The sequence below is a fragment of the Phaethon aethereus genome (genome assembly GCF_964289735.1).
Source record: "Phaethon aethereus genome assembly, chromosome: 1".
Lineage (NCBI taxonomy): Eukaryota > Metazoa > Chordata > Aves > Phaethontiformes > Phaethontidae > Phaethon > Phaethon aethereus.
In genome coordinates, this window is record NC_138575.1 from 81,334,382 (window position 1) to 81,344,195 (window position 9,814).

At 55.2% G+C, this 9,814-nt stretch overlaps 1 protein-coding gene across 1 annotated transcript; it reads left to right on the forward strand.

Annotated features, from left to right (window-relative positions):
• Window positions 1-5,274: 5,274 nt before the first annotated feature.
• On the forward strand, window positions 5,275-9,336 carry CDKN1B (cyclin dependent kinase inhibitor 1B; the record flags this gene model as incomplete). Its single annotated transcript, XM_081997767.1, has 3 exons — window positions 5,275-5,749; window positions 6,340-6,471; window positions 7,723-9,336. 2 exons carry the CDS (start codon window positions 5,275-5,277, stop codon window positions 6,459-6,461), a joined length of 597 nt encoding a protein of 198 aa, XP_081853893.1. The 3' UTR covers window positions 6,462-6,471; window positions 7,723-9,336.
• Window positions 9,337-9,814: the final 478 nt, after the last annotated feature.

Consider the following 9,814-nt stretch of genomic DNA (forward strand, 5'->3'; position numbering starts at 1 on the left):
ACACTCACAGCTTCACCTGCTTCAAGAGCAGTTTAAGCTCTCTCTCATTTTGCACTTCAGGCGAACTGGGGGGGGTGGGGAGGGGGAATGGCCTGAGCCATACCAGGAGATTCTTCCCTGAGATAAAATCAGGGGCATTTAGAAGGACTGCTCTTTTAGCACATCAAGCGAAGGGTAGTGACAAGCAGAGAGGTCCAGAGAGAAAAGAATGAGTAACTTTCAGTGCTAATAATTTAACCTGTACCTTCCACAGACATAACTTTCTATATCCAGCCCTACAGCACAGTGAGATGGTCCAACCCCTTGCACTCTTGCAGAAAAGGCAGTTCTGACAGATTACCTGCCTTTAAAAACAAATCCCATTACGGACACCCCGAAGCTGTACCCCAGCCAGCACCCTTGAACTGGTCCTCGCACCTTGATGCCATCCAAGGTTTCTGCAGATGTGTGACAGGGCCCACACCCCTGGGCACAGCTGCTCTCCCCCTGCAGCAAGGGAAACAGAAAGCAGAGCCCAAAAAAGTGCGGGGCAGCAGGGATGAGAGCAGGGACCCTGCCCAGGGGGGCAGGACGGGGCGGGGGGTTGCTGTCAGGAGGGAGGCCGGGTCCTGGCGCTGGCCTGATCTCTGTCCTTAGGCTCCCTCTAGAGTTTACATCAAATGAGCAAAAGGTCTAAAACGCCGCTTGACTGTATCCTCTCTCCGCGGGCGGCGCGGGCAGCACACACCTGCCTCCTGCCCGCGCTGAGCCCTCCTGCCTGCAACAAGGGAGTTGCAGGCAGGGCGGGCAGCGGCTCCCTGGCAGGGAAGCTGCCTGCTGCACCCTGACCCTACAGCGAGGCATGCAGAGGAGGTCCCCCACTCGGCACTACTCCCACCCCGGGCGCTGCTGGATGATACCCCAGGGCCTTCGTAACCTACAAGGGCTCTTTGCTCCCCGACGGTCTCTGCTGATGAACCTCCCCGGGGCCTAATCCTGCCCAGAAGGGAAGGGCTGTTGTTAAGCACGTTACACATATCCCCAGTGCGCTCAGGCGAACGCTTGGGGCCTGCGCCTCGGGTCTCATGGTGGCCTCTCCCCGCACCTCTCGAGGAAATCAGCGTTTTGCCTGAAAAACTGGAGGTATGGGGAAAACAGCATCAGCTCAGCACCAGCTGAGCTGAGCAAGAAGCAAACTTCCCTAAGCCTCTGGCCTTCCAGCGGGTCAAGCCGTGCCCCTGCCTTCCTCATCCTCAGCCCTGGAAGACGCATCCTGTGGAGGAGCTCAGGTATTATTCCCCATTTCCCTGCTATCTGCAAGGAAATATTGAAAACGCCAAACAACCCAGATGTTTTATGCGTGCAGTTTAGAAGGTGCTTTGCTGGTTCGCTTGACAACCTTATAAAGAGGTGGGGGAAGGAGGGTGGCCAAAACGAGGACAGGAAGCTTGCCTAAGCGGTTCTGGAGGAAAGAAAAACAGCGAGCAGCTCTGCCAGTGGAAAAGCCCAAACAAGAGCAAGGAGCGGGGTACTGGGAAGAGAGGGGACAGGGTGTTCAGAGGCTGTTAGAGGCAGCCAGGGCATTCCTTGCACAGACCTCCCTATAAACACTCCTCCCTCCTTCCTTGGTTCACTCCTCCAAGTTTTGGTTGGGGTTTGGGGGTGAGTTTTGTTGTTTGTTTGCCTTCCTCTCGCTAATCTTTTCTTCCGATTTTTGGCCGCACCTTCATCTTAAAACGGCAACAGAGCACAGAAAAAACGGCTGATAAGAGTCAAGCTTTGGGGTCGCTCCCAGAGCTCGCCCCCCCGCCGCCTCCCTCCTCATCCCCACCCCGCTGCGCGGCCGCGCAAAGCCGCGCACCGCCTCCCCTCCGCAACCCCGCTGCTGTGCCCCTCTTTTGCAAGACGATGGCGCTCTGATCTTTCCAGAGCCTTACTCCGGACCTCTCCAGTGTATATATGTATTTTTTTTTTTTTTTTTTCCACGCTTCGCTGCTACTACGGGCGGGCGCCTGCCTCTCTCACCATTTGCTGCAGCCATCCGGGGGTGCCTGACTGTAAACAAAACACTTTAGATCATGGCAAGGTCGCTGCAGACACAGCTTTTTTTCTCCTTTGCAGCCGCAGCGATTTAAGGTGGATTGCTAAAGACCGCGGGGAGAGGGTGGCGGGTGGGTGGAAGCCGAAAGGGTCGCGCTCGGTCCCCCCAGCCGTGGATGCTCCAGGGATGTGGGGCAACCCCCCGCCTCCCTCCCAGCCCCTCGGAAGGCAAGAGGGATGATGGAGGAGAAAGAATAGGGGAATAAGCCGCGGCGCAGACCACTCCTCTTTCATTTTCTCTTTTGCTTCCACCAGTGGCTTAAATGATTCGGCCCCCCCCGCCCCCCCCCCTTGGCTTCAATTATTCGTTTTCAATATACTTGTACAGCATCCAGGGGCTTAGTCCCGGGCCCTTGTGCTAGGGAAGGTATAAACAGAACAAACAAAAACAAAACAGAAGGTTCTTGTCCTACAGTAACTTGTCTCTTCTTTTCCAAAGGCTGCAGATAAATCAGTGCTCTTTTCCACTGCAGTCACATTCCTGCTTGTTTACCTGCGGGGCACACAGTCTTTTCCAATATTTGGACCCCATTATTATTTTTTTTTTCCCCTGGTATGTGTTTCTACTCTGGTACAATGTCGTAATCCTACCAAAAAGGGGTTTGCCTTTCTTTTGTGGACACAGGAGCCAAACAGTGACCCTCAGGGAGCAGAGACTGGGAACTCCTCATCTAGGGAGTCACTGGTGGGACATTCTGCAGGTTACCAGCAGGCAGGTCCCTATCAGCAGGGTGAGCCCTGCCTGGGCATCTTCAGGGAGCCCCAGGACATATTTTGCCGATCACTTTCTCAGCGTACAAGGACTCTCTTGTGTAGCTCAACAAAACAAGCCAAGTGTCCCACACCTGACAGAGAAAGTGGAGAGAGAAGTTAGAAATGGCACTTCCTTGCTTGTGGCTATGGAAGTCAAAGACAGAAAAGCCTGGAGAAACGAAGAAGAAATCGTGCAAATAAAGCAGATGAATAGGCCCCACTTTGCCAGCTGACACAATTTTATCATGGACTTGCAACTCCAAAAAACAGCCTCAGCTCCTGCAGACATGAGAATGTCAGCTTTAATTTTCTGTAAGTGAATCGCTAGAACTTGTGGTTGCTGAGAGGAGTTGGAAAACAACTTCTGAGTGCTAAAGAACCCCGCAAACAAATAAAAATAACATAAAAATATATTTTATTTCACACCAGTGGTTTTTAAACCAATCTCATTCATACTGTTCTTTTTTTTTTTTTGCCTGCACACATAATTTTTGTGAACTCGGGTCTGGTGATACTGCGATTACTTGGGCGAGGGGTGTGAGCAGAGGCCAGGGGCTGCTACCTCAGAACTGATGAAGGGAAGCTGACTGTTGTGGCCTGGGTTTGAGCACTGTGTAATGGTTTTGTTCCCTCTCCAGTGTGTGCAAAGTTTAGTGTATGAGTTCATAAGAGCAACTGCAGTGAAGATTTCAGTGGCCCGTCAAAACTGTAGACCCCATACCAGAGTGAATGTGTGTGTAGAAGTACAGCACAGGGTAAAAGCTCCATGTCTTCAAGGCCAAACCTGTTGACTCCTCTCTCAGCCAGTTAAACCCAGTTGTGTTGACCCCTGCCTTGTTGAGATAGCTTGTCACTGGTGTGCCCCCCCGCCCCGGCCCCGAAGCAAAATTTGGAGTGGGTTGCTCTGCTTGCAAAGACCTGGCCAGATGGATTGGTGTGAAGAGCATCTAGCCCTCCAAAAGCTCCAGGCCCTGGATCTGGGCCCCTGGAAAAGTCAAAAACTTCAGCACCTGAGAGCACCTGCAGTGTCCTACAATGCAGTCGAGGGGGCTGCCCTGCCTAGCGAGGGAAGATGGCTGCGGAAGGGGCTGGAGACAAGGAGGATATAGGGGAGGACACTGCGTTGCTTTTATATCCACCGTACCTGCCCTGGCTGCCCAAGGAAGTTGCTTCTAAAATCCCTGGCTGTGACTCTTGCCTCATCTGATCTTCCGAGCACACAAACGGGACAAAACCAAATGCTTTTTTCTTTCCCCTGCTTAGTTTTTTTTTTTTTTAAGAGCTGCTTCTTCACCTAGTCCTTTCCTCGCCGAGAAGGCAGCCAAGGGCGATCCTGCCCTCCCGCCATCCTCTCCCCTGGGAGCCACCAGCCTGGCTCTGCGGGGGCGGGCTGCCGTGGGGTCAGGGTCCCAGTCTCCCCTGCACGTCCCGGGGGGACAGCCCATCCCCCTCCGCTAGCCCCCAACCTCGGCCCTCGGGGGGCTGCGTCGCCAAAGCCCAACGCGGGGAGATGAGAGCGATGGGAGACCGCTGGGGCAGGAACGGGTCCAACTGCGCCCAGCCGGCCACCATTGCTCAGGCAAGCAACGGGACGGGGGTTGTTTGGGAGGGTGGGCACAAATCCCGCCGGGCCAGGGATTTGCGGAGGGAGGGGGCGAGCGCGGTGCCTTTCCCACCTCTCTCGCCCCCCGCCTCCCCGCGCTAGGCTCGGCTCGGCTAAGCTCGGCTCGGCTAAGCTCGGCTCGGAGGGGCGGCAGCCCGGCCCGGTCCGGCCGGGGCCACCTTTAGAGCCGGCGGCGGCGGCAAGGCAGGGCCGGGCCGGCGGGGCGGTGCCCGCCGCCGTAACCAATAGCTCGGCTGGGCTGTTTAAATAGACTCGTCCTGTCAATCATTTTCTTCTTCGTCAGCCTCCCTTCAATCGCCATATTGGGCAACCGAGAAAAGGGCTCGTCTCTCCCCTTGTTTTTTTCCGTCTCGCTTTTACTACGCGGCGGCGGCATCACCGTCACCGTCGGGGACAGCACCACCGGCCGGGACACCAGCACCACCGGCGGCGGCGGCGGGGCAGCGCGGAGCCGGGGCCGCGGAGGGCAGCGCCGCTCCCCGCCTGCGCGCTCCCCCGCGCACCGCTCCTCCACCCGCCCGGGGCTCCCCGCCGGCGGCGGCGGCGGCGGCGGCTCTCGGGGCGCACCCCCGGGCCGGCGCTTATGCGAGGGTTCCTCCTCGCCCCTTCTCCGCGGGCCGAGGGCGAGCGGGGCCGAGGCGGGGCCGGAGAGCGGGGCAGCGCGGAGAGGAGGCGCGGAGCGAAGCCGCCGAGCGCCGAGAAATAAAAGGCGGAGAAGAAGAAGAGGAGGAGGAGGAGGAGGCGGCGGCCGGAGCCGGGGGTGGGGGGGAGAGCAGCGAGCAAAACAACCGCCGCCAGAAGAAAGAGGGTGGGGGGAGATGTCAAACGTCCGTATTTCTAATGGGAGCCCTACCCTGGAGCGCATGGAAGCCAGGCAGTCGGAGTACCCGAAGCCGTCAGCTTGCAGGAACCTCTTCGGGCCGGTCAATCACGAAGAGTTAAACAGGGACTTGAAGAAGCACCGCCAGGAGATGGAGGAGGCATGCCAGAGGAAGTGGAATTTCGATTTCCAGAATCACAAGCCGCTGGAAGGCAGGTACGAGTGGCAAGCCGTGGAGAAGGGGAGCTCGCCCGACTTCTACTTCAGACCCCCCAGGCTACTGAAAGCTGTCTGCAAGTCCGCCGGCCGCCAGAGCTTGGACGTAAACGGGAATTGCCAAACCGTGGTTTTTGTCGGTTCTCAGGGAATCTCAGAGGACACTCACTGTGTAGATCAAAAGACTGATGTTTCTGAAAATCAGACGGACTTTGCAGAGCAGTGCATTGGGCAGAGGAAAAGACCCGCCACCGACGGTAACGTACCCCCGCGAAAGCGGCAAGCACCTTTCTCCGCCCGCCCCATCTGGTGTCAGCGTCGCGGCTCTCGGCCCCTCTGCCCGTGCCACGCGTGGCCTGGCCGCGGTGGGCTGTGTCCCGCTGGGCACCGGCTTGGTGTATCTTCCGCCCCCCACCCCCGACTTCTTTTCGCCTAAAAAAGCCCAGGTGCTGTATGCAGTCCCAGGGGGGTCCGGAGTTAAACGGGGGCCGGTAGATGATTTGCAAGGAAGAGCCCTTAGACGCAGGTCACCCCCCCCGTCCCCTCGCCGCCCCTCTGCGGGGACCCGGCCTCCTGCCCAGGTGGGAGGAGGTTCATAACACTGACCCGAAGCAACAGACGGGGCAGAAATTTTAGCCGAAAACGGGAAACTTGAAACTCTTACCTAGAGAGAAGCCCACCGCCCCTCTCGGTGCTCGCTTTTCACGATGGCTGACAAGGGGAGCCGGCAATATTCCCCCCCCCCCGGCCCCATCTACGCCCCCCTCGGATGCCGAGCAAACATCTGGAAGGAAAATATTTTAATATCACTTTCCTCCCCCCCTTGTTTTTAATTTTCCCCTCCTAGATTCCTCTCCTCAAAATAAAAGAGCCAACACAACAGAAGAAGAGGTTTCAGAAGACTCCCCCAGTGCCAGTTCAGTGGAGCAAACACCCAAGAAATCCAGCCCAAGAAGACTTCAAACGTAAACCGCTTTAGGTAGGTTCCCTTTAGGGTCCGGCATTAGGATGCGAAGAAGGGAAGGGAAAGAGGGGCGGGGGGGGGAGGTGTCTCCTGCTTCTCTCAGGGGTGCCAGGGGCTCCGGCAGGGCCGGGGTCGCTGCCGGGGTCTTTTCTTTCGGGAAGGGCGGCTTTCCCCCAGCCCTCAGGGAGGGGTGTGCGGTGGAGGGTGGGGTGGGACGCGCGGGGCTTTGGGAGAACAAAACAAGGGCGAAGCGCGGCGCCGGGGCGGCGGGAGCCCCGGCCGCGGTGGGGCCGGCGCTGCCGTCGGGGCCGGAGGCCGGGAGAGCCGTTTCCCAAGGACCGTGAGGGTGGAGGGACGGGGGTTTCGGACGCGGCGCGTGCATGGTGTCAGATGACGAGGGATTTCGGGGGGCTTCCCGTATGTCGTCGTGGTGTCCGCCCCCCCCCCCCCCCCGCGATGCTTTTTCACCGACAATGTCAGCGTTGCCGTCGCACATCGCGGCGACCTCCCACCCCGGGAGAAATAAGTCAAGAAGTCGGGTCTAAGGGGAATCCGGGCACTTAAAACCCGAGTTAGGCAAGGTTGTTTTCTTCTTTTTTTTCTTCCCCCCCCCCCGCGTGTGTGTGTTCGGTGATTTTGGATTGGTTTGAGGCGCTGGCAAAGGGAAGAGAGCGGGTTAATGGAAGCTGGGTTGTGCCTTTTTTTTTTTTTTTCTTTTTTTCTCCCCCCACCCCCCTCCCTTTTTGTTGTTGTTTTGTTTTAAGGCGAGGGCTGGGGCGGAGGGGGGTTGGTAAATTGCGCCGGCGGTTTCGGAGCCGAGGTTAGGAGCCAGGTTTACAAACACGATTTGCGATCGTGCAGAAAGAGATTAAGCTGTAAAGCAGAAGTTGCAACAAATTAGTCCCGCCGGGGTGAGCCGTGGAGGAGCACGTCGGCGTGCGTGGCTATGCAAATGCCGCTACTACCGCCCGCTTGGGTGTGTGGGTTTTTTTTTTGGAGGGGGGGAGCATCGGGCCGAGCATCGGGCCGAGCCCCGGGCCGGGGAGGAGGGATTCCGCCACCCTCATTTTCCCCGCCGCGGGGTAAAACGGGCTGGCAGGGGTGCCGGCGGGGGAGGGGGGGGGGTCGGGGCCGGGCCCGCCCGCCCTGGGGATGCGGCGTCGGTTTGAACCGGTTGCGCCGCGGATCGCGTTTCTTTTCGACATTTTCTAATCGCCATCTCCCTCCCTGTCTTTCTCTCCTCTCTTCTCCCCCTCCCCGTGGCAGAGCGGAGGATGTGCGCGTCCTCGTTCGTCGGGTGCGGCGGGGGGCGATGGAGCGAGGAAGATGTAAAAGTTGTAGTGGAAACGAAAAGAACATATCGCCGATCTCCGTGGGATGGAGATCCTGTACAAGCACTGAAAAACAAGGAAAAAAACCAACAAAAAACACAAAAACAACAGCAACAAAACAAAAACAACAACAACGAAAAAAAAAAGCAGCAAACAATAACACTAAAATTTTAGGCACTCTTAAAAGACCTGCCTCTAAAAGCATTGGATGTAGCATTGTGCAATTAGGTGTTTCCTTATTTGCTTCATTGTACTACCTGTGTATATAGTTTTTACCTTATGTAGCACATAAACCTTGTTGGGAGGGGGGAGGGAGTGGAGGAGGGTGACGGATTGGAACTTGCTTTCACAACCTAGCAAGCAAAGAAATGTATGAAGAGAAGCAGTGTAGGTTTTTTATTACTTAAAGATGTATTGTCCCTTTAAGTGGGTCTGCTGTGTTTTTGTCCCCCCGGTTTTATTTTCCTTTTTTTTTTTTTTAATGTACCATCGTGGTAACCCTGCTCAGAGCAGATTATTACAGGCTGCTTGTGAAATTTCTTCCTAGTGCATTAAGCTGAAGAGGTGGGAGCTGTGGTGATTCCGTTATGTAGTAGCAAAAGTCCCGTGTTCCCCCCCAACCTCAAATCCATATAGCAAATTTGAATGCCTGTAAACATTGTGTAAAATCATCCCGTTGTTACGTTGCCTGATTTCCTGGGTTTTTTTGTTTGTTAATTTGTTTTCTGTTTCGGTTTGGTGTTTTTTTTCTTTTTTTTTTTCTTTTTTATTTTTAAATGAATCTGGAGGGCTTTTGCTCGGAATCTTGAGTATTGTTGTTTTCTGATCTGACCCACTTCCCAAAGTGTTTGTGTGTGAGGGAAAAGGGATACTACATCTTTAAACAGTATTTCTACATTGCCTGTGTACCTGTATGTAAAAATAAAAAAAAAAAAGTTTGAAGTGTACCTGTGTACATAACTCTGTAAAGACACTGAGAAATTATACTAACTTATTTATGTTAAAAGATTTTTTTAAATCTAGAAGACAATATTTTTCCCCATAAAGCCAAAGTGGCATGTTTTTGTGCATTTGTAAATGCTCTATTTGGTAGACTTTTTAGGGTTTTTTTTTGTTGGGGTTTTTTTTTTGGTTGGGTGTTTTTTTTCCTTTTTCTGATAATTAATATGGCTGTGCTTAAAGGATTGCAGACTGAGCCAATTTAATACTTTTTTTTTGTAACGTGTGGGAAAAAAATCCAGATTGATATTGTTTCACATCAAGCAATCAATAAAGAAAACTGCCATATATAAGAAATATGTTCATTACTGTGTGTTTCAACCTCCCTCAACCTGGCACAGGAGGAAATAAGGCTCCTTGAAGAAATACAAGTTTCCTTTGGGTATCTCTTCCCGGGTCTCCAGTGCAGGTGAAAGTAACAAACGCAGCTCCACTCTCCTCACCCTTAGTGCCAAGCTATCGTTTCTCCTCTGTGATAATTGGGAATAACGTGCCCTCTTAATGCAAAAGAAAATGCTCTGTCACAGTTTGGGTTTTTTTTTTTTTGAGAAAAAATACGTAGTTCAAGGTTTTCTTGCACTCGCTCGTTTCATAAGACTTAAAATCTGAGCCTAAATTGGCACCTTCTTGGGCCGGACCGCTGCCAGCTCTGGACCAGAGAGCCACCAAATCTTCGGCTTTGCTTCCCCCCCGCTCCCCGCCCGCCCCCGAGGGAGCTCCCGGGGGCCGTGCCGGTAACCTCCCCACCCCCCCATCCGACGGCTTCGCCTGGAAGCCCGGGATACCTTCTCCCACGGCAGCGCTTATTGCTAACAAAGATGGCGCCTCGCACACCCCTGTCCCAGCAGATGCTGGTGCAGGCACCGGCGCGGCAGCCTCGGCAGCCGCCTCCCCCGCCCCCGGGGTCCCGGGGGGGACCGCACCCCCGTCGCGTTATCCCCTCGGGGGCAGCGCGGGTGGGCAGCAGCCGGGCGGGGGTGCGCGGGGGCCGGTCACCTCCGGAGGGAGAGGATGGCACCGGGGCTAGG